General features: G+C 31.6%; 2 protein-coding genes across 9 annotated transcripts in view; one reads left to right on the top strand and one right to left on the bottom strand.

Annotated features, from left to right (window-relative positions):
* LOC106066883 (dynein axonemal intermediate chain 4-like) overlaps nucleotides 1-13389 on the bottom strand; it is a 31270-nt gene extending 17881 nt beyond the window's left edge. For 2 of the 4 annotated variants that reach the window (XM_056029731.1, XM_056029732.1), the window contains exons 1-9: nucleotides 13175-13389; nucleotides 12381-12546; nucleotides 10932-11042; nucleotides 9619-9707; nucleotides 7388-7467; nucleotides 3024-3205; nucleotides 2037-2144; nucleotides 1832-1901; nucleotides 638-697 (exon numbers count right to left, since the gene is read on the bottom strand). In XM_056029731.1, coding sequence (XP_055885706.1) covers nucleotides 638-697; nucleotides 1832-1901; nucleotides 2037-2144; nucleotides 3024-3205; nucleotides 7388-7467; nucleotides 9619-9707; nucleotides 10932-11042; nucleotides 12381-12546; nucleotides 13175-13215 — 907 coding nt within the window. In that variant the 5' untranslated portion in view covers nucleotides 13216-13389. The remainder of the gene's footprint in view (nucleotides 1-637; nucleotides 698-1831; nucleotides 1902-2036; nucleotides 2145-3023; nucleotides 3206-7387; nucleotides 7468-9618; nucleotides 9708-10931; nucleotides 11043-12380; nucleotides 12547-13174) is intronic. The other 2 variants (XM_056029733.1, XM_056029734.1) reach the window with 2 other exon arrangements.
* A 255-nt stretch (nucleotides 13390-13644) lies between these two features.
* On the top strand, nucleotides 13645-22303 carry LOC106067185 (mesoderm induction early response protein 1-like). 5 transcript variants are annotated; one of them, XM_013226336.2, is made up of 11 exons: nucleotides 13646-13737; nucleotides 15309-15339; nucleotides 15687-15817; nucleotides 16344-16590; nucleotides 16686-16765; nucleotides 16875-17001; nucleotides 17792-17892; nucleotides 20098-20179; nucleotides 20264-20358; nucleotides 20745-20872; nucleotides 20996-22303. In XM_013226336.2, the coding sequence occupies exons 1-11, from the start codon at nucleotides 13729-13731 to the stop codon at nucleotides 21663-21665; spliced, it is 1701 nt and encodes a 566-aa protein (XP_013081790.2). In that variant the 5' UTR covers nucleotides 13646-13728; the 3' UTR covers nucleotides 21666-22303. The 5 variants fall into 5 exon arrangements, with proteins under 5 accessions (XP_055886399.1, XP_013081790.2, XP_055886401.1 ...); XM_056030425.1 differs by lacking the exon at nucleotides 13646-13737 and adding an exon at nucleotides 14111-14155; XM_056030424.1 differs by having other exon boundaries at nucleotides 13645-13737; nucleotides 20098-20358.
* Nucleotides 22304-24570: the final 2267 nt, after the last annotated feature.

Below are 24570 nucleotides of genomic sequence, written 5' to 3'. Positions count from 1 at the left end.
ACAATAATTTCTTGTACAAAATACTTGTAAGAGATGATTTTTTTTTTTAATTATTGTAAGTTTAATTAATTTAATATTGTGCAGTGTCTTATTTATTCTTTTAATTTTCTTGATTCCCAAATTATGTCTCTAAGCCTACCAATTTCTATACCTAATAGAAGCCTACCAATTTCTATACCTAAACCATCTCTAAGCCTACCAATTTCTAAATTCAAATCATTATTAAGCCTACCAATTTCTGTACCTAAACCATCACTAAGCCTACCAATCTCTATATCCAAACCATCACAAAGCCTAACCATCTATATACCAAACTATTACTCTCTAAACCTACACCATCTCTATAAATACAGAATCACTCTTTATAAACATACATTTCTATACCCTTTAAAAATATCTCTATAGCATTGCATTACAAACATGGATATTTAAATGTAGGCTACATTTTTTAAATTTTTTTTTTCATGAGAAACTAAAACCTAGGATAGGAAAGAAACAAATTAAATTGATTTTATAACAGAACATTAGTGCTTGTTGAAAAAAAAAAAAAGGTAAAAGTCTAATTATACAAAAATGTAATCTGAAAAAAACAAAAAACAAAACACCAACTTTTTTAATGGTCAACATAAAATTTTACCCTCAAGTATATCAGTCAAGTCTTGATCAGATGATACTTCATTCTCTGCAACTACTTTAGCTTTAAGTGACATGTGACAAGTCACAAAGTATTTTTTTTATAAAACTAAATTGAAAATGTATAGCTATTTAGAGCATTTTTTATCTTTCTGAACTGAATAGGTTACATTAAAAAAAAATATGTTCCTTTGTTGTACTTAAAGTTTCAAACAGTCATAAACAAGTTAATTTTAAAAAAAAACAGATTGATATGTACAAAAGTTGAGATATCTTGTTATATTTTCTTGGAGGAAACAGAAGTGGCAGTCCCACCCGCAGGAGGGGACATGTTTGTCCATTCACTGAACCTGAATGGAAGTGATAAATTTATCCGCAAAATGTCAGTTTCTTGACAAAGCATAAGAGGAGTATTCCTTACATGCTAGAAATCTATTTTAGATCATCTCAAGTTGTTCAGACCATTATAGAGCTCATTGTTACTGAAGCAAGTGCTATTTATGTTAACAAGAGCAATAAAGCCCAGTTAGATGGCAATTTGTTAAAAGAGCAGATCTTCATTAACTAAGCATTCCTATAAAAACAGCTAAAAAGTCAAAAGAGAAAATGATTGCTAAACCAATTAAGTTGCACATTTTCATTCAATGTGTATTAAAAACAAATTACAAAATGCTCATCAAAACTGTATATAGTAATAAACAAATTAAAATGATTATGTAATGAGCTTTATTCACTATTTCAAGTTATCAAAGTAGATGCCATGTTTGACAAACACATGCAAGAAAATAGTTTAACTTTGTTCATTAGTATTTCTGTCAAACATGTTACATTTATACCATGCGCTGAATACAAGAGTGCCACAAAAAAATATTTTCAGATTTCTATAATTAGTTTAACAAGGAAAAGAAAACCTTGCCAAAAAAAAAGCCCCCTGACTATAATGATAATAAAATGACATTGACTTTGAGCCTCTGGTTTCAGGAATATTGCATTGTTTGTTGACTACTTAGACCCAGCTGTGTTTCTGATCTACAAATCTTGTACACATAACATAGATGATGCAGAATGTAATTTTTTTTTGTTTAAGTTTATATCATGACAGATTTCTTCTTCTGTTATGAACCTGAATTTTTGAGGCACAATACTCAATTTTCTTTCATAGATAACTATCTTATACAAAAATTAACAGGCAACATACCTTGTTTTTCTTTTTCAATTACTGAATAGGTATCATACATATCCCAGTAAGTGCATTCAACTCCAGTATGCTTAGAAAAAGATCAATATTTATGCATGAATTATGAATTATGTAATTAAACTTTTTCTAAAGACTTTCAATTAAAGATTGATGTATAACATAGCATCAAAAAGTAAATATGCTGATATACTAATGCTATACTTACAATAAGCTCTATTTTGTTGGTCTGTACACTCTTCAGTTTTGGAGGCTCATTAAATGTATTCATTCCTCTCTCAACATATAAGTCATTGCCAACACGGCTTTTTAAGAGCTGAAAATAATTTTACTATTTATAGAACACCCAGAGAAATTGAGTGTTTTTATTTAACTTAATTTAGAAAAATAATGGTACAATACTTCCCCTTTTAAAATTTAATTTCGGGTTATGTAGCTTTTTGTTAATTTCTAGATCAATCAAGAGTAAAGATTACTTCTAAGTTTAGTTAAACCAAAGATTAATAGTCTATCTAAAACATTATGCAATAGAATGAAATAAATCAAGCTCTAAAAATAAAAGTCTGAACCATCAACATATACACTTGTGAAATGGTCGCAGAAGATGTCAGCCAAGTATTCAACCCAGTAAGAATACAAAGCAAAACTCAAATAGAGCTTGCTAATCTAAAGAAGGATACAGCATAGTTCAACAATAGTATATGACTGGTTCCTGATCCTTTTTTTTTTTATTCAAAGAAGAAGAGAGAAGAAGAAGCTCTTCTTTGAGATTAAGAAGCTCTTCTTTGAGATTAAGTTTTAATGAAAGCAGTGCAGACAAGACAAACAGCCCAACAGCCAGCAGCCATCTTTTTTTCTCTGTTGGGAAAAAAATCAGTAACTTGCTCATCCTCCAGCTTATAATTTTTAAGCATCACATATTTAGTAACGCATTAGAGTTATCAGAATTCAAAGGACAAATGATTTCACTAATGGTTTATAATGCTAAAAATATAATTTCTGATTAGCTAGAAACATGATCTAAGCCAAATATATTTTAACTAATTTTCAAAGCTTGTGAAATATTTAATAGAAATAGTAAAATATTTTGTTAAAAAGTATCACTGTAATTTGAAATCATAAATACCTGAAATCTTAATCTAATTTGACATAAATAGTAATGGTCTACAGACATGATTCTGTGGTTGTAATTTACCTCTGCATAGCTTTTGTTTCTTTTTTCTATATCATGCACCTCTTCACTTTCTGTAGAAATTTTCACATCAGGCAAATCAAACATCCAAATTGTTTCAGTTTCAGTGAGAGTTATGTCTACAATCTTCTCTAGATCTGCTTCTGTTGGCACTTCTTGTATTTCTTGACGCTTGTGTCTTATTTCTGTTGAATGGATTACAAGCATCTGTTACTAACCAGCTTTAGTAGAGAGAATGTAATTTTAAATATTCTTGAAAAAAGTAAAGATTTGTTGTGTTATAAGTTTATTTCTATTAAATCTATTTCTTATGAATCAGTAGATGATCTTATCAAAATTTAAATGTAATTTTTTATTTACAATAAAGTGATTCATGTACACTTAGAATGGCCAGCTCATTTAAACTGAATGAATCTGATATGACTGTTTTTAAATTTATGAAAAACAACCAGACAACTAGAGTTCTAAAACAGCATGTAGAGTTGTCTCACTTGAATGATTCTTTACTTTTGTTTTCATAGCATTGGCAGTGTGTAGTTTTCTTTGGATTTCATAGTTATTGGCAGTGTGTAGTTTTCTTTGGATTTCATAGTTATTGGCAGTGTGTAGTTTTCTTTTGATTTCATAGTTATTGGCAGTGTGTAGTTTTCTTTTGATTTCATAGTTATTGGCTGTGTGTAGTTTTCTTTTGATTTCATAGTTATTGGCAGTGTGTAGTTTTCTTTTGATTTCATAGTTATTGGCAGTGTGTAGTTTTCTTTTGATTTCATAGTTATTGGCAGTGTGTAGTTTTCTTTTGATTTCATAGTTATTGGCAGTGTGTAGTTTTCTTTTGATTTCATAGTTATTGGTAGTGTGTAGTTTTCTTTTGATTTCATAGTTATTGGCAGTGTGTAGTTTTCTTTTGATTTCATAGTTATTGGCAGTGTGTAGTTTTCTTTTGATTTCATAGTTATTGGCAGTGTGTAGTTTTCTTTTGATTTCATACTTATTGGCAGTGTGTAGTTTTCTTTTATTTCATACTTATTGGCAGTGTGTAGTTTTCTTTTGATATCATACTTATTGGCAGTGTGTAGTTTTCTTTTATTTCATACTTATTGGCAGTGTGTAGTTTTCTTTTGATTTCATACTTATTGGCAGTGTGTAGTTTTCTTTTGATTTCATACTTATTGGCAGTGTGTAGTTTTCTTTTAATTTCATAGTTATTGGCAGTGTGTAGTTTTCTTTTATTTCATACTTATTGGCAGTGTGTAGTTTTCTTTTGATTTCATAGTTATTGGCAGTGTGTAGTTTTCTTTTGATTTCATACTTATTGGCAGTGTGTAGTTTTCTTTTGATTTCATAGTTATTGGCAGTGTGTAGTTTTCTTTTGATTTCATAGTTATTGGCAGTGTGTAGTTTTCTTTTGATTTCATAGTTATTGGCAGTGTGTAGTTTTCTTTTGATTTCATAGTTATTGGCAGTGTGTAGTTTTCTTTTGATTTCATAGTTATTGGCAGTGTGTAGTTTTCTTTTGATTTCATAGTTATTGGCAGTGTGTAGTTTTCTTTTGATTTCATAGTTATTGGCAGTGTGTAGTTTTCTTTTGATTTCATAGTTATTGGCAGTGTGTAGTTTTCTTTTGATTTCATAGTTATTGGCAGTGTGTAGTTTTCTTTTGATTTCATAGTTATTGGCAGTGTGTAGTTTTCTTTTGATTTCATAGTTATTGGCAGTGTGTAGTTTTCTTTTGATTTCATAGTTATTGGCAGTGTGTAGTTTTCTTTTGATTTCATAGTTATTGGCAGTGTGTAGTTTTCTTTTGATTTCATACTTATTGGCAGTGTGTAGTTTTCTTTTGATTTCATAGTTATTGGCTGTGTGTAGTTTTCTTTTGATTTCATAGTTATTGGCAGTGTGTAGTTTTCTTTTGATTTCATAGTTATTGGCAGTGTGTAGTTTTCTTTTGATTTCATAGTTATTGGCAGTGTGTAGTTTTCTTTTGATTTCATAGTTATTGGCAGTGTGTAGTTTTCTTTTGATTTCATAGTTATTGGCAGTGTGTAGTTTTCTTTTGATTTCATAGTTATTGGCAGTGTGTAGTTTTCTTTTGATTTCATAGTTATTGGCAGTGTGTAGTTTTCTTTTGATTTCATAGTTATTGGCAGTGTGTAGTTTTCTTTTGATTTCATAGTTATTGGCAGTGTGTAGTTTTCTTTTGATTTCATACTTATTGGCAGTGTGTAGTTTTCTTTTGATTTTATAGTTATTGGCAGTGTGTTGTTTTCTTTTGATTTCATAGTTATTGGCAGTGTGTAGTTTTCTTTTGATTTCATACTTATTGGCAGTGTGTAGTTTTCTTTTGATTTCATACTTATTGGCAGTGTGTAGTTTTCTTTTATTTCATACTTATTGGCAGTGTGTAGTTTTCTTTTGATTTCATAGTTATTGGCAGTGTGTAGTTTTCTTTTGATTTCATAGTTATTGGCAGTGTGTAGTTTTCTTTTGATTTCATAGTTATTGGCAGTGTGTAGTTTTCTTTTGATTTCATAGTTATTGGCAGTGTGTAGTTTTCTTTTGATTTCATAGTTATTGGCAGTGTGTAGTTTTCTTTTGATTTCATAGTTATTGGCAGTGTGTAGTTTTCTTTTGATTTCATAGTTATTGGCAGTGTGTAGTTTTCTTTTGATTTCATAGTTATTGGCAGTGTGTAGTTTTCTTTTGATTTCATAGTTATTGGCAGTGTGTAGTTTTCTTTTGATTTCATACTTATTGGCAGTGTGTAGTTTTCTTTTGATTTTATAGTTATTGGCAGTGTGTTGTTTTCTTTTGATTTCATAGTTATTGGCAGTGTGTAGTTTTCTTTTGATTTCATAGTTATTGGCAGTGTGTAGTTTTCTTTTGATTTCATAGTTATTGGCAGTGTGTAGTTTTCTTTTGATTTCATACTTATTGGCAGTGTGTAGTTTTCTTTCGATTTCATAGTTATTGGCTGTGTGTAGTTTTCTTTTGATTTCATAGTTATTGGCAGTGTGTAGTTTTCTTTTGATTTCATAGTTATTGGCAGTGTGTAGTTTTCTTTTGATTTCATAGTTATTGGCAGTGTGTAGTTTTCTTTTGATTTCATAGTTATTGGCAGTGTGTAGTTTTCTTTTGATTTCATAGTTATTGGCAGTGTGTAGTTTTCTTTTGATTTCATAGTTATTGGCAGTGTGTAGTTTTCTTTTGATTTCATAGTTATTGGCAGTGTGTAGTTTTCTTTTGATTTCATAGTTATTGGCAGTGTGTAGTTTTCTTTTGATTTCATACTTATTGGCAGTGTGTAGTTTTCTTTTGATTTTATAGTTATTGGCAGTGTGTTGTTTTCTTTTGATTTCATAGTTATTGGCAGTGTGTAGTTTTCTTTTGATTTCATACTTATTGGCAGTGTGTAGTTTTCTTTTGATTTCATACTTATTGGCAGTGTGTAGTTTTCTTTTATTTCATACTTATTGGCAGTGTGTAGTTTTCTTTTGATTTCATAGTTATTGGCAGTGTGTAGTTTTCTTTTGATTTCATACTTATTGGCAGTGTGTAGTTTTCTTTTATTTCATACTTATTGGCAGTGTGTAGTTTTCTTTTGATTTCATACTTATTGGCAGTGTGTAGTTTTCTTTTGATTTCATACTTATTGGCAGTGTGTAGTTTTCTTTTAATTTCATAGTTATTGGCAGTGTGTAGTTTTCTTTTATTTCATACTTATTGGCAGTGTGTAGTTTTCTTTTGATTTCATAGTTATTGGCAGTGTGTAGTTTTCTTTTGATTTCATAGTTATTGGCAGTGTGTAGTTTTCTTTTGATTTCATAGTTATTGGCAGTGTGTAGTTTTCTTTTGATTTCATAGTTATTGGCTGTGTGCATTATTATTAACAGTGGCTTAGCTGCTAGCTTTATTTTCTTAATTATACCAAGAAAAGCAAATCAGGTCTGTTTTGCCTCAGTAGAAAAGTGATTATGGCTGGGGTGAAATTACTTTGGTAGGTATTGACCAAGAATGTCTCACATATTTAAATTATTTTGGTAGGTACCGACCAAGAATGTCTCAAACATTTACACTATTTTGGTAGGTATTGACCAAGAATGTACCAAGGATGTCTCGCACATCTGTCAGCTGTTTTAAACTGGTCAGGATTTATTTAAGCTGCAAATGTTGCTTCTTGTGCACTGTTCACTGATAAAGATGAATTGATGGTGGTCGTGTGACACGCTCATCGACCAGTATAAATTATATACAAATGTATTCAGTTTTATTGACCGACTAAGCTAAGTTTCACTGAACTAAAATTTTAAGTTATCTAATATTAAGTTTTGTGTTGTCATTTGTAAGATAAAAGTATGATAAAATGTTACCTGTAAAAGGTGTATCCCCAGGGCCAGAATCATCAGGTAGTGAATCAGACCCAGCCTCATAAGACTGTGTAAACACAGATCTAACAATAAAAACAAACTAAAAAACATCTGATTCATGATGCTGTAAATAATATCCAACCTTATAAGATTGGTCAATAAAAATGTAAAAAAAAAATAATAAAATAAAATATACATTTAAAAAATAATGACTAATATAGTTTGCTTTTAATTCATTAAATTATCTACACAATCAATAAAAGACATAGTATATTTGAAATACCCTTTCATTAAAAGAAAATATGTATATAAAATAGATGCTGTGTAGTGATATTGTTGATACTCTTTTACAAAGCTTATATCTGTTTGTTTGTCTGGTAAAAAGTTTGTATGTTATTTCTCCCACAGCCAAGTTGAAATTTTGCACGATTATTTCTTGTACCTGAGAAAACAAGAATCAATATAAAAAAATAACCAATAAGTTAATTAACTATGGTACCGTAATATATATTTTTTTTGGTATCAAACAAGGGAAAGAAATCATGCTTTGACAGAAGTGGTGGCACAAGTTCAGTTATTCCCATTGAGGAGGTTTGAGCCCCAAGTGAACTAGTTATTTTGTATGCATTTTAAAAGTGATTATGATAACATTCATATAGTTACCCCCTTCTTTTCCCAACTGGTCCAGACGAGTGATAGGATCATAGCACATTGAGAGAGCTAAAAGCATGAAATTGCGCTAAACAAAAATCAATTAGTAAAAATATTTATAATCACCCAGATGTATTATTATTAGTGTAGATCTATTACTAATTTAATTACATTACTGATACAAACAAATTGATACAGTTATACTTCATGTAAGCCTTGTTTCTTTAAAAAGGTATTTATGTTTTTCTTTTTTATGTTTGTGTAACATCAGAATATGTTCTTAACAATTTTTACTAGTCTTGTGCAAGGACAATTATAAAGCTTAGGGTTAGTTTTTTTCTGTCTTGTTGTTAATCTTTACCTAGTAATTCTTATTACATGTTGATTTCAATGAGTCTAAATATTGGTCTCACACTTTGTAGTACATACATTAGGCTAAATCTAAATTCAATTATTTCAGCAGAAAATGGTTATAATGAATTTATGGGGATAGATAATGAGCAACAGCTTTAATTTACCCAACAGATGTCATATTGTCTCCACCAGGATTCTCATTACAGACTCATTTAAAATCAAAACACTTCAATTATGCAGCTAACATAGTCCATTGTAATGTACCATCTTCTTCTTTTTCTTCTACATTCTCTTTATAATGTTGGAGAGTTCTGATGACTAGCCCAATATCTAAGATAAACTGTGCAGTAGTTTCCATATAAGCCAGTTCTCTATATAGTTTTTCTTCTACATGGGTGTCTAAGAACCAGTGTCTTAATCAGGCCGTTCAATGGAGAATGCAGTTTTGAAAGACATGGTCGCATTCTCTGGTAACCACAAGCTCGGCGTTCCAGTACCACCTCATCGTGGTCGCCGGGTGAACACTACTGCTCGCTTAGGAGTGGCCAAGGGTACTGGTTGCTTGCCGCTGATGAATGAGCAGCCGGCAAGTGTAAAAGGAACTCAAAGGGGTTATGTCCAGCCCCCCCCCCCCCCTGTGGGGCCCCAGGGCAACGGTGAGTAAGAGACCTAACGGGTTCTCCGAAAAGCGGATAGCGCTGGACACCAACTCGAGGGTTGGTCGGGTTCTCCTGGGACTCGGCTGATTCGCGAGTCTCCCATTGGGCAAAGACTGGACTGACTGGCGCGGCCTTAGCGGGCTGCGTCGGGTGGACTGGTCGGCGTCCACGAGTTAGGCTCTATCTAGCCCAATAAGCAGTTTCGATACTGGGGATATCGAACAATCCTTACACAACCACTCCTCCTGTAGGTGAGATCTTGCCATACGGAGGTGGTGACCAGTGGTGCGGACTTCCCGCACCCAAAGACCTCGGACCCTCTTGCAGGCCCTGTGTACACTACTTTCTAATCGGCAATAACTAAGGCCGCCAATGGTCTTCGACTTCTATGCAACTGCCTTGTCACCAATTGGAGTTCATCTCAGGTAACCACAAGGGCAAACTTCACTGGTCTCAATTTTCAGCTTCCAGAACATGTGCTGTCTCATTCTGTTGTGTCCAGTTCTGAGGCAGTTAAATGTAAAAGCCTTTTTTTTTATTTTAAAGTATGAAAATCTAAAAAGCATTCACCTTGTAAAAGGCCCACCACCAAAAACACTTGTTCCTTGAGTACCTTGTCCATAGATTGAGGCTGTAGTCTGGGACATCAAATCTGTTGGCTATGAACAAACATTTACTATAATGACTTTCTTAATTGTCTAGCTACAAAGAACTTTAAAAGCAATTTCATGCATGCATGTCTTTTTATGTTATTTAGCAATATTAAATTGTTGTGGAGTTGCATGAGCTCACCAATTTAGCTAAACAAGGATTAATACCAGTGTTAATCAACATAATAAATAACTAGCTTTCTTTCTAGACAAAAGTGTGAGCTCCATATAAAACACATAAAGATCATGGATTCCCCATCACCTCACACTTAAGTTGATATTCTGAATTTATTGTTTAATGCTGTTAATTAGGTACTTGTTTTGTTCTAAGGCTTAATGGAAGCAATATATTTAATAATTAAAAAAACCCAGAAACAATAAAAAAAATATTCTCAGAAGAAAGGCACAAAGATAAAAACAAATTTCTTGACAATTTTAAAAAATAAACACATTTAAGTTTTCACACATTTAAGTTTTTTGTTTTTTTACCAAATGGGCTTTTAGTAATTGTTAAAATTCCTGAACAATTAACAAATCATAAATTCCTCCTATATCAAAACACTTTAGACAGCATAAAACAATCTTAAAAATGCAAAATGTTCTTCGTGTTTAATGGCTTCTAAAAATAAAAACTAAAGTATCCACTTTCAGACCTTGCAATCTATGGATGATGTAAAAGTCATCTGTTTCTTTCGCCAATGGTTAACAAGCAAGGTGCCATGTGGCCAGCACAATGACCAACTCTTACTTTTCTCAACTTAAGTCAGGTACCTATTAGAGTTGGGTGGACTCAGGGGCATCTTTAAAATCCAAAAATAAAAAACCCAATCTTCACCAAGATTTGAGCCCAGGACTTCTCAGTTTAGAAGCCAAGCACTTTAACACTCAGCCACCAAACCCACAATGGCTCCTAGTACACACACAAAACCAAGGAGATGAAATGGAAGACAGCTGTCAAAAAGTCGGGTAAAAAATCATGCAGTCAGACATTTTCTTCCAATCGGAAGAGACGAAGAAAGTCATAATAGTAACATTAAACAAATATTACAGAAGAAAAAAATCTTTAATTGACTATAATAACATAGGACATAACTAGAATCCCTTTATTTTGAAAGTCATACGATAATTTATAATATTATCAGTAATGTTTTAAAACATAAGATTAAAATGTTAATAATATGTTTTTTTTTTCTAAAAAAAAATTTAACTTTCATGTAATTAAAATTTGCTTACAGTTCCAATAGAGCCATCTCCTAAAATATTGGTTTGGTTTTTTTTGGCATTGACTGAATCTAACTGAACTAATGGCAAAGGAGTGACATCATTTCCAGCATCATCAAAAATCTGTAAAGAAAAAAAAAAACACAATGAGAAACCACCAAGTACCAATATTCAAACTAAATTTAGAAACTAGTTGGAAAGAGTTGCTGTGGTACAATACCTAGGTAGACTTAGTTGTATGTGCTACTTAAGATTAGCATCTATGTTTACTTAGGTGTTGTAAGTGAAAAGACTTGCACTACCATTTCTATTTAGACTCAGTTTCTTCATGTTTTTCTGGGTGGAAGTAGTAGGATATCTTTTATTTTCAAGGAACAGATCGGTTGTATGTGCAATAAAGCTAGGGCCTATAAATTCATATTAGAATCTTTTCTAAAGTAAAAAATATTTAAAAATTTAAAATTAGACATTTGGGCAAGTCAAAACTGTCAAAGTGAGCATTTAACCTTCATCCTGTTGGCTTCTTATTCTGACCAAAACAGGCCTACTACAAGAGGTCTTGCTTGACATGAAGATAATATTAGGATAAGTACACCTAACAAAGACATACTTTTGCTACTCGTGCCTTGATTATCAGTTACACTTCAGTACTTAATTTAATTAATTTGGCCTGACGTTTTTAATTGGATGAATAATGAGCTTTAGATGTCAGGAAAATGTGTTTCAACATTTAAAAATGCAAGAAAACTCTGTCCCCGGAGCTCGACCCCAAACCCTGCCTGGAGAACTTACAGCGCTCCCCCAAACCACCTAGCTGTCAAGAGAAGTGGCATCAACAACTTTTTTTTCGAGGGTGGGGGGTGACAAAGGTTGAAAAACACTGCTTTAATTGTAATATAGATCACCTTTTTTTACTTATGTGTGTGCCTTGTGTATGCATTTATACATAGGGTTTACTGAACGTTAGGGTTTGGAAAAAATCGCCCCCCCCCCTCTCAAAAGTTCCATATTGGCTAGTGCTCTTCCCATCATTCAGAAGTTTAGGACTTTGGATTTTTTTTAAATCTTAAATTTACTTCATCTATGAGTTAACAGCTTTGACAAGTTTATATAATTTAATATAGTGCTGTTATGAATTTTCTAAGGTACTTTGCTGATACTAATTCAAAAAGTATTATAAAATATTTTATAAATATGTATATTTTCAGTTTTGATATTAATATTCATTGACTTTTGATGAAAACAGAAATGTTTATTTTACCACCGTTATGCCTTTATGATTTGTGCTTTGAGTAGCTGGTAAACTCTGTGAGAACATTACAGTTACATGAAATTTATAATAAACCTAAGATGTTGTTCCTCAAAGGTTTATATAGGCCAAATAAAAAATTTTGATTCCTTAATAATACTCACTTAAAGAGACACAAAATGCATTGTGAAAAAAAAATCATTATTTAGTACCTGTATAATTTTTTGCAAAGGTGTTTTTTCTTGAATAATCCCTTTTTTTAAAGCAGATGCAGAAGCTGCACTTCTTGAGCTGGCAAATGGTGGATTTCGGATAGCAGAAGCTTTAACATTTTTTTGTGACATTGTGCTGCTTTTGGTATGATTAGACTCAACTGTTCTGTTGAATGAAATAAACTTTTTAATAACAATATCTATATTTCATTTTTTTTAAATTAAACTTAATAATTATAATATAATATGAATGGACTATTATAGTATGGACTATGGACCTTTTTAGTTAGATCTGGATTCGGCATGCTCTGGATTCTATAGTATGTCTATGTAGACTATAGCCTAATATTATATTATTCATATCATATTCTATTCGTTACTTATCATACTCATTCTATATTTATATCACATATATTATGATATATCATAGTTATCATAATTACTCATAGTACCGTCATACATAAGTATAATTAGTAACTATAACTAAGTTATAGTAATAAAATAATAGTATACATTAGTCATTAGTATACAATATACTTTAATTAATACTTATACTTACTAACTTAGTAAGACAGTAAGTTATACTTATAGTACTTTTAATCTAGTAACATTCTAGATCTACTTCTAAATCTAGAAGCTAGTTTATATTTTTTTTTTAATTTATATAGACTTATAATATAAGTTGTTATGACTTATAGTACTTATTAGACTTATAATATATATTTTTTTAAATAATCTAGATTTATAAGTTATTATTTATAGAATAATAAAGTTTATAAAGATCTAGTTTATACTTTGGAGCAACAGGTTTAATTTTTGACTTGGATGTCGACATTTTTTGGCAAGTTATAGATTCAAAGTCTGCTAAAAATAATGATACAAATTCTAGATCTTTTTCAATATTCTAGATGATCTAGACTAGATCAAAATGAATAAGCTCTCTCTAATGTTTCATTTCTTGGTCAATGCTTTTGAAAACATAACATTTAGTTAGCTCCCTTTTAGCGTGCTCTTGTTGTCAGTAGAAACGATCACTTTAAAGTATTCCATTTTTTCATTGGACAATCAGCCAAATGCTTGGATTAAATAATTAGTTCAAAAAAAAAAAAGGAAGAAGAAATTTTACAAAACAGCAAGAATACTTTATATGAAATATTTTTGATTCCTCTGTAATTTCTACATATATGTTTTAAACGTTGGCAGCTGCTATATATTACTTTGGGTAAAGTTCATTTTCACCCAATGCAATCTTCCATAACATAAATTTGAAGCGCAGAAAATAATAATATCAAGAAACTGTCAGAGACAGCCTCGTTTTGGATGTGGTTAGACAATTTTTTGTCAAAGAATGGCGGAGGTTGTAACAGTTGTCAAATTTCAACTTTTTTTTTCTGTCAATAAAACTTTAATCTTTGTTATTTTAATTCTTGCAGTTGTTAATTATTATCTTTGCAGAATATAGATCTATGCACGATCTATTTTTTAAGTAAATTAGATCTACTAGATTTGACAAGTTTTTTTTATATCTCGTTATCTCCTATTTCGCTACACTTTGCAAGTTATGTTTTTTGAGCCGTAAAAGTGGGCTTGGTCTTTTGTTGTAACATGGAACTAAGGTTGTAAGTTAGGAGTTATCGAAAATAGGTATCTAACAATAAAAGATAATAATAATATAGATCTAGATTAAGATTAGATCAAGATCTAAAAAAAAAAAAGACTAATTTAAAAATATACCTAGTGACACTATGAGTACTAGTGTTAGAAATTTGACTAATGTCTATTTTATTATTTTTATTACATAAATTAATCTAGTCTAGATTCTAGAAAAGAAGATTAAAATAATTAGATCTAAATACTTTTTTTTCCATCTAGACCTACTCTTTTTCTCTAAGACTAAGTCCTAAGTCTAAATTACTAGTCTATAACTGTATAACTTAAGTAACTAAGAGACACTAAGACAGTATTTTAGATCTAGATTAAATAAATATCTAAATTCTAAATCTACACTTACACTCTTACAGTTACTGGATCTACAGAAGACTGAGAAGTCTAGATTCTTGATGATCATGATTCATGATAGAATTCAGGATCTAGAATCTAGATTAGGTCTAGATCTAGATCTATAAATCTATGTCGATCTATGTGACTATGTGTATTGTTAGTATTGTCACATTTGACATGACTATGTCTATGACTAGATCTAAAATCTATAAAGATATATTAATATAATAAATATATTCAATATTGCTACACAAAAATATATCAATAGTTATGTCAATAGTTAATGATGTTAGTAAAATACTAGAGATCTAAATTTTAGCTCTCTATTTTTTTTTTCAGTTAATTATCAAAATTTGTTTTTAAAAAATATTCTAGAAAACTATTCTAGTAGTGTAGATTCTAGATCTATAGCTAAACTTCTAACTTAACTTTATATATGAATGGTAGACCCCCATCTATTAGTGACTTAGTCTAGATACTTTTTATACTTATTTATAGAGATCTACTTGTTCTAGAATCTGTCTAGCTAGAACCAAGCTTGAGCTAGTGGGCTAGTCTCCTAGTGAAGTGTAGGCTAAATTTTAGTCTAGTTTTTTATATTGCTAAATTTTATATAAACAAACTTGCTGACCTAAATATTTCAGTCTAGATAAAGTCTATATCTATCCTATCATTTTATAGAATCTAAGTCAAATCTTAATTTATGAAGATCATTAAAAAAAAAAATTTCTTTCAAATTTAAAAAAAAATTTTTTTTTTTATTTTTTGCTATACTAATGATAATGAAAGTAAAAAAAAAAATTTTAAAACTCCAACTAGATCTCTATCTAGATTAAGAAGTTTCTAGCTCTATCCATCATATAGATAATTAATATATAATATATTGAAAATCACAAGTAGCAATATTTTATATATTTCTTTAATTAGGTTGTACAGTCAGATGAAACAAGCAGCCCTGGTAACTATCTTTTTATATTTCAATTTGAAAGAGCACTTTTTTTTTTCAAAATGCCCTCAATCTAGTACATAAGCCTAAGCAAATGTATTAAATGTGTTTATTTGTGCTAGTAGTTTCCTATGAAATTGGGTAACAAAAGATGTATCAATTGTATGTGAATGATCTCACTGAGTTTCCTTTTTTTCTTTACAAACTGTGTGAAAGATTAGAAATATAAACTTTCAGTTGATAAGTTTGTAAATATAGTTCTTTGTTAATGTTTTTCATCTTTATAAAACTGGATCACATTTTTCATTGTCTTGTGTCTTTTATATTAACTATACTTATGTTATAATAATGTTTTTCAGATACAGATAAAGACTTTGATCCTTCAGCTGATATGATGGTTCATGATTATGATGATGAAAGAACTTTAGATGAAGAAGAAGCCATGACAAGTGGAGAAAGCTGCACTGGAGAATTGGATGATTTACAAAAAGTAGACTTAATACTTAACACTAACATGTTTTTATAATTATATATATACACCTGTATATATTGACTTCAGTATGCTTAATCATGCAAGTAAAGTTCAACAACAGCCTTTTCTGATTAATTTTATGTTTATTAGTTACTTCTGTGTCCCAAAAATGGGGTAAAAGATTCTTAGCAATATAATTATTATAAGCTTCTAAATATATGTATTTTTTATTATTATTATAAGTATTGAACTGAAAAGCTTAAAGCACCCTTCTTATTCTTTTTTTATGTAGTTTGTGCATAAATTGACTAGAAAAAAAAAGAATTAATAGGCATAAACAATATATATATTTAGATCAAAACGAAGTTTCAAAATAAGGTTGAACAAATTTAAGTTTTTCCAATTATTCTGAAATGTTATTTTAGCATCTAGATCCCATTTCCAACAAATATGGTAGCACAAAAAAATTTGGCTCGCACTAGTATATTAGCTTTAGTCTCATGTTTGTACACTTTGCATTTACATAGTGGTCTTTATATTACAGGAAAGTGAAATGCCAATTGAAGAGCTGATGGCCCAGTATGCTGCAGGGGCAGTCACTGCAGATGTGGCTGACAACTCTCCATCTGCATCATCATCAAGTGACGATGAAGAGATTGTAGACAATGACCACCATGTGAGTTTGCACAAGGGTAGTAACTCACAGAGTGGTTTACACAGCAACATAGGGGGTGATGATATTGATCTAGTCCCAAGTGCTTCAAGATCACAAACTGGTCGATTGCTTAGATGTGAGTTGAAACAATAAAATTGAATAACCCTAACCCTAAATGTTGTGCTTTTTATGCGAAAAATTTAACTGTTCTACTTTTTTTTTTTTTCCCAGCCACCAGTCACCCTGAGAGTGGTGATTCTGAGTCATCTTCTGATGATGAAAATTATGAACCTATTGAGGAACATAAGAAGGTGTATATTTTTTTTTTTTTTTTAATTTAGGTTTTATTTTGTATTACTTAACACTTAAATTCTTGTTGATTCTCAAGAAATTAATACTAAGACTCTTTTTTTTTCACAGACTATACAAGTAGGTTCTGACTTCCAGGCAGTTATTCCAGTGGGTCTCTCTGTTTATGGGGATGCCCCAGCTTATGAAAATGAAGATCGTCTGTTGTGGGATCCTTCAAAAATAAAAGATGAAGCAGGTATTTTAAAATATTGTTCTAATTACGATCATGTTTTTTTAGATCCCTATGTTTGTTTGAAGGCTCAATTAGAGAATTGAAATATTATTTTTTTTTTGGTCAATAATGTAGTACTTTATGTATATTTGCGTCTAATATTCTGACCATAATGATTAAAGTCAAAAGTATTTTAATAGATATAAGAACTACCTAGACAGTTAATAAATATCAATTATGTTAGTTACTTCCACCAACTATTAAGTTCTTCATCTAATTCTTGTGGATGGAAACTATCATCTAAGCTCTAAAGAGAGGGTACTCTTTTTTTTTTTTTTTTTATTCAGTCATAATATATCAGACCTGCCTACCATTTTGCGAAATGTGCACAATTTGTTACTTGACCATATACATATATATTTATATATATATATATATATAAACACATTTTTTTTATTGTATTAATGTTTTTGTAACAATTGGGGGGGGGGGGGGCATTTACTTCCCATACCTATTGTTGTGATATAATTTAAAACACTAGCGAGGTCAAACATCTGCTGATTAATCACTAAACATAATTCTCTAAATATTCCTTTTAACTAAATAATAAGGTTTGTTTACTATCTGGAAATTAAGTCTTCTCAGTCTATATAGAAGCAATCTTTTATTTACTGTTTACCTTCAAACTGTCCTCATCAGTTTCTGACTCAACATAACTATTTTGGTTCTAGATTGTAAAATACTCTATGCATAAATCTACTAGTAGCAAACATATCATGTCTAATGAACTATAATTTTCTATCATTTAATAAAGCACTCAATGATTATCTGTGCAATGTGCAAAGAGAAGTGGACAGAAAACTATATGCAGTCTCTAGTATCCCTAGAGGTAAACATATACGTGATGATGAGCAGGTAGGTAGAAATATTTCTTAAGTGTTGGGTTTTCAGTATGTATGTTTGTGTAATACACTTTTTTGTTGGTCACTGTGGTGACACGGTTGCTGTGTGGTCAACCGTGACACACGGTCAAGTGTTGAGTATCGAGAGTTAGGGGACTTGGGGGAAGTGACTAGTGTGTAAACACGAGAGAGTGAAAGAAAGGTCAGCGAGTGAAGCAGGAGATCTGTACATAACGTTGCCGTGTATATGTGTTTTATTAAAATGTTCCACAATTAAAAGACACTTTAAACGTAAAAGGACTTGTTTCTTCACAACTGGCGACCCCGACGAGATTCGAACTCGCAATCTTCTGATTTCACAGGTATTACACAACCTCTAATTGAACTGACAAAAAAAGGCATGCCAAACAAGATCACATGGAGCTCCAGACTACAGGAATGCCTGCAAAGCATTAAAAATGTCTTCTCAGACGACATAGTACTCCAGCTTCCAGACATCAGAAACCCTTTCTACTTGGCAACAGATGCATCCTCCACAGCAGTGGGAGGCACTTTGGTGCAGAAGTGTGATGCAACGCTAAGACCAGTCTACTACATTAGCAGAAAGCTGAACGCAGCAGAACAGAAATATTCCACGATAGAGCGTGAAGCTCTAGCTATTGTGTTCTGCATAACGAAACTATCCCGTTACTTGCTTGGGAAATCATTCATCTTGTTAACAGATCACGCCCCACTAGCTTATATCAATACAAATAAGCTAGCTAACCAGAGGATTACTAGATGGGCTTTAAAACTTCAAGACTTCAGCTTTACAGCTCAAGCTATTCCGGGACAAATCAACGTGATTGCTGACGTGTTGACAAGATGTGTCTAGGGACCGCTGGACTTAGGTTCATTCATTAATCAGATGATGAGAAAAATTAACAAATAACTTGTATGATAACTTTAAAATTTGTCTTGTCAAAATTGAATGAACATTACGCTTCTGAATTTATTTTTTTTTTAATTTCATTCAGAGATGTGAAAGTTGTACTACTATTTAGTTTTTTAAAGTTTGTTGCATTGATTGTAGTCATAAATGTACTTTTAGAAACTAATATGAAAGAAACACAAAGTAAACAATTCCCTTAATTTGGAAGATGTTTTGATGTAACATAAAGTATTAACTAATAGTGCATTTTTCACATGACAATGTTGGCATTCAAAAGATTATTGTTACATAGAAAAAAACTAAATGCGTGTATTTTTTTTTGTATATAAGTTGTATAATATAACAGGAAAGCTTTCTACGATAGTTCAATTGGAAATGTTCCTTGCAATAACATATTATTGAAAATTTATTTGTCGTCATAGGCATTATCAGTTCTCTCATAATTGAAGATGCCATTGTATTACATGTCATTATTTTTTTTCTTCTTGTCGATGTTAAACATTATTAATGTACACCCAAACTATTGGGTTCATGAAATTTTGATACGATCAAAATTTTTCTCTGCCCTGGGAGGACTGTGGTGACACGGTTGCTGTGTGGTCAACCGTGACACACGGTCAAGTGTTGAGTATCGAGAGTTAGGGGACTTGGGGGAAGTGACTAGTGTGTAAACACGAGAGAGTGAAAGAAAGGTCAGCGAGTGAAGCAGGAGATCTGTACATAACGTTGCCGTGTATATGTGTTTTATTAAAATGTTCCACAATTAAAAGACACTTTAAACGTAAAAGGACTTGTTTCTTCACAGTCACTTGTTGTTTTTTTTATTGGAAGACAAGAACAATTAAAAGGAGATAATGTGATAATTATGTGTTGTCATTTAAATGGTCAGAAAATTAAATAACATGGTGCTGTCGTAAAAAAAAAAAGTTTTAGCATCATTTAGTTCACAAAACATTAGAAACAGCTCATTTAGCTTATTTGTGTGTGGCAGTTTTTTTTTTTATATATATATTTTGTTGTTTCATCATGTCTTTTTTTTTTCGTTAATCTTGCCATTTCTTTGCCATGTGGTGACCTTGCATTATTCTCATAATGTAGTCACACTCCTTCATTGTTTTCTAGTCATTCTTAACCTTGATTTGTCTTTCATTCATTCAAATCATCAAATTTTATATTGATATAGTGCTGCTAACCCTGTATTAACAATTCAGTTCTGACTTATTTTTAGCCAAAATGTATGATATTTACTTTGCATTTGGAATACAGTTTTAATGATGTAAATTTCAGGCATTGTTTTTATTGCTTCAATGTGACAATAATATTGAAGAAGCAGAGAGAAGGCGCAAGATGCAAGCTGTACCTCCTACTGGTAAGCATTTGAGATTTTGTTTAAACATTTTTTTTTTCATATTAAAGAAATATCTTAAAATCTATATTTTTCATCTTTGTTTAGATGTGATGAGTTTGTGGTCTGAAGATGAATGTCGTAATTTTGAAGATGGTCTGAGATTATATGGGAAAAACTTCCATGAAATTCATCACAATAAGGTATTTTGCTATTTGGAAGCATTTATTGAGTTATGAATGACTTATAACCTGTGATTTGAGGAGATACTTTGACACGATTGAAGAAAGTAAATAAAAAGATATGAAAAATGATTCTGCATACAATATGTTAACAAATTATATTTTCTTAGATTTTTTTTTTTTGTTTTTTTGTGTGTGTTTTTGTTGGGTTTTTTTATTAATAAAATAAAGCAAATGAGAATAAAAAACTACTAATTAGAAAAAATAATTTATAAAGCAATATCAACTTTGATATTTACCTCAAAATTTGATAGTTTTACTAACTAATGTTGTAGAATGTCATTATTTGTCTTTTCATTTTGGGTGAATGTTAATTTGACTTTAAATTTCTTCATTCTTATTTTCAGGTTCGAACTCGTTCTGTTTTTGAATTAGTTCATTTTTATTACCTTTGGAAGAAAACAGAGCGGCATGATATATTTGCTGCCAAAACTAGAGCTGAGAAAAGAAAATATTCCTTAAATCCGGGTGTGACGTAAGTCAATGTTAATCTTTACATTAAACAAAATTCTGACTTTATAAGTCCTCAAAACTTAGTTGATTTAAAATTTAATGGTTAATCTTTTATTCACAAACCACTTTTCTCTTCATTTTACAGTGATCATATGGATCGATTTCTTGAAGAACAAGAGGTGGAACTACATCAGTTGATGGTGCCACAAAACTCAGAAGTCAAGATAGATACCAATGATGATGAAAAGTCCATGGGTATCTTTAGTACTGGTAAAACAACTATTATGTCGCCCTCACGTCATTCTGATAGGGGCCTTGCCAAAGCTGATCACCTGACGCCATCAAAACGGCCAAACTATCACCATCATTCTGATCATAACGGTAGCAGCCATAGCTCACCTGATCACCTTGCTCCTAAACGGCTGAAGCTGGAAACTGTATCTCCAAATGATCAGCTCTCACCTAGGAGGCAAAAATTACCTGAGGATACCTCTAGGTTATCACCATGTTTATCATCTGCACCTAGTGACAAAATATTGGAGAGGAACTCTGAGCTGATGGCTCAGCCCAACCATGTGGACAGCAGCTCAACTTCCTTGCCTGTAGTGGTGGATGACTATGGCAAGAAGAGTCCTTCCATGGAGAAGCACTGTGTGGTTGAACATTTACCTTTACCTACCATCTCTCCTTGTAAGTCTCCCAGTGGGGCCTTGCTTCAGACTGGCAAACAAACAAATACTGCAGGGGACACTACCAATCCTGACATAACAAACTGTAACCTCAAGCCAATGCTGTCTGAACCAGTTGTGCAATAATAGATGAAAAGGTCAGACCTTGTGTATATTTGAGGATTGCATTTATACTATGTAATGCACAGGAATAATTTGTGCTGATGTTTTTGAATGACTAAATGTACTAGATGATGATGTGTAATTAATCAAGCATACTGAATTGTTGGAGTCTCTCTCATTGCTCATAAAATCATTTTTTTTGTTTTTTTCTCACTTGTTTTGTTGTGGCACTGCAGGCCATTTTTTTTATATTTTGCTAGATGATCATCTCTCTGTACATTTCAATGAGTATGGTATGTGTGTTTACATTCAATCATTGGAACTAACTTGCCAAACATTATTATGTTCCATTAATTTCTTCTCGCCACTGTGAATGAGAGGGTTTTTTTTTTTTTTTGGTGCCTTCCATATTGTTTACCCTTCCTCTTTCTCTATAACATGTCTGTGCTATTGAGAATACATGTTTTTGTTTTGTTTTTCTGATATGTAATGTCTCACATCTCCATTATATAAATATATATTCCATTAGATTGACCTATACATTGTTGCTATAAGAAGTGATTAGCCATTTCGGATTGGAGTTGTTCATGTTGAACTATGTTTTATAGAATTATGAAATTATTTCTGGAAAGTACCCTGGCTATTAAAATTTTGAAATATAACTTTGCTTGCCTTTGTTATGCTGTCTTCATATTCTTATTAAAATAGTTTAGCAAAAATAGAAAATGTTGAAACAATAGGGATGAGATGAGGGAACATAACCCGAACTACAGGCCCGAATAGCACAGTCCACAGCAGCCCTTTCAAAACTCAAAATAATTTGGAAAGACATGGGCTTGGCCTTCAGCACCAAAATTAGATAGATGCGCTCCCTGGTCATGGCCACATTTTTTATATGCTTGCGAGTCTTGGACGCTGACTGCAGAGCTAGAGAGGAGGATCCTAGCAATGGAATTGAGATGCTACAGAAGGATCCTAGGCATGACTTTCAATGACTGCTTCGCAAACCAAGAGATAAGAGACAGGGTTACTGCAGCGATAGGACCCCATGATGACCTGCTAACTATTATAAAGAAACGCAAGCTTAAAATATATGACCATATTCCACGGGGCTCGCAAAGACCTTCCTTCGGGGAACAGTACCAGGAAAAAGAAGAGGCAGACAGAAAGCGATGGGAGGACAACATAAAAAAAATGGATGGGCCTACCATTGATAGAGGTTTTAAACAAGGCAAAAGACAGGGAGGAAAAGAGAAAGATGGTCGACAAATCTTGCTTGGTGCCCCAACGTTCCCACAGACTAAGGGATAGGTAAAGGTGAAAAGAAAATGTTGAACACATTAATGTAAATTGTCAATGATTTTTTTTTTTTACTTTATCCAAAAGAAAACACCAATACCAAAATTATAGATCTCAACCTCAGTATTATGTTATGCAAGGTCAATTTTTTTTTTCACTAATATTTAGTATTGGTAATAACTTATCTCAGAGGTATATGACCTAATCTAATTAATGGTAGCTTAATAATGAAGCAAATTTTAAAATATAACATTTGTTTTTACCAACCTGGGATGATAAAAAAAAAAATTTTTTTTTGTTCAGCACTACTTCATATGTGTTAAAATACTGTTTGTTTATATACTAAATGCCTGGACATGAACTTGTCTTATTAATCACAAGAAATATATTTTTACAAGGTTTGAAGTAGGTCTTGGCCTATTAATTGTATCTGTGAACAATTCATATTACCACTATAATTAAATTTTTTAAATAAGAACATAAAAATTACTTTATAAAAAAAAAAGCTTTTATTAAGTGTAATTGTATTAATTAGTTTGGATCAGTCACCTAATTAAATTTGTAATAGATCTAGACTAACAATTATAGTGCTATTTCATGTTTTTAGGTTTTTATGTGCTTTGATCATACTAACTACGTAGGTTTATTTTTTTTTTAAAGAGAAAAAACTCTTTAGTATGCATATAAGTGGAATGTAATTTAAAACAACTTAAGGGAAAAGTTTGTAATTGTTGAGCCTTTGAATTGGAGATTTGCCCATTACAAAACAATGAGATAATCCTTCAATAACATCAGTTAAGCCAGGTTCACATTTAACTTCCCCTATCCCTTAGTCTGTTGGACCATTGGGGCACCACACAAGATCTGTCCACCATCTTTCTCCATTCCTCTCTGTCTTTGTCTTTGATAGAATTTCATTCACTGACAAGCCTGTCCATTCTTTAGTGTTGTCTTCGCATCGCTTTCACTGTTTTCATCTTCTTCTGGTACTGTTCCCTGTAAGAAGGTCTTAGCGAGCCTTGAGGACCTTGTGATGTGGCCATTGAGTTTGAGTTTACATTTTTTGACAGTGGTTAGCAGGTAGGTCATAGTGGGGTCCAATTGCTGTATTAATCCTGTTTCTAATCTCTTCATTTGTGATGCAGTCTTTGTAAGTCACACCTAGGATTTATTTATATCTACATAATTATCAGTTCATTAAATTTATATGAATATTAACAATGTAATAATAATAATATTAATATATCTCCATATCCTGTGGTATCAAGTTGTTAGTCCAACTAACAATACAACAGTATTGCAACACTTTCAACACGAGATAGTGTTGTAGTGTTGATAGTTCATAGTTTCTGATATTCTTTCAGAAAATATTGAACCCTGCCCTTTTACCTACCTGAGCGGACCACTTCGGGGCAGATTCTGACTTTATTATTCCACACAAAGTGTCTTTGTAACCTTGTTTTTTAATTGATTCTTGTTTTGTCAGGCACAAGAAATAATTGTGCAAAATTTCATCTTGAGTTTGGGAAAAATAAGGTGTAGAAAACTTGTACCAGACAAGACAGAGAGAGTTGATATAACCTTTGAAACAATACATTTTATTCCTTTTAATTTAAGTTCATTAAATATA

This window comes from Biomphalaria glabrata, chromosome 5, assembly GCF_947242115.1.
Source record: "Biomphalaria glabrata chromosome 5, xgBioGlab47.1, whole genome shotgun sequence".
Classification (NCBI taxonomy): Eukaryota; Metazoa; Mollusca; class Gastropoda; family Planorbidae; genus Biomphalaria; species Biomphalaria glabrata.
This window is presented reverse-complemented; position numbering and strand designations above follow the sequence as displayed.

Excerpts from the sequence above, each read along its gene's own strand:
- LOC106067185 (XM_056030423.1), top strand. The coding sequence starts at position 14,126 with ATGAGTACTAGTGTTAGAAATTTGACTAAT. Across the intron at positions 17,893-20,097 it reads ATATACGTGATGATGAGCAG|GCATTGTTTTTATTGCTTCA; the intron begins GTAGGTAGAAAT and ends TGTAAATTTCAG. Across the intron at positions 20,873-20,995 it reads TCCTTAAATCCGGGTGTGAC|TGATCATATGGATCGATTTC; the intron begins GTAAGTCAATGT and ends TTCATTTTACAG.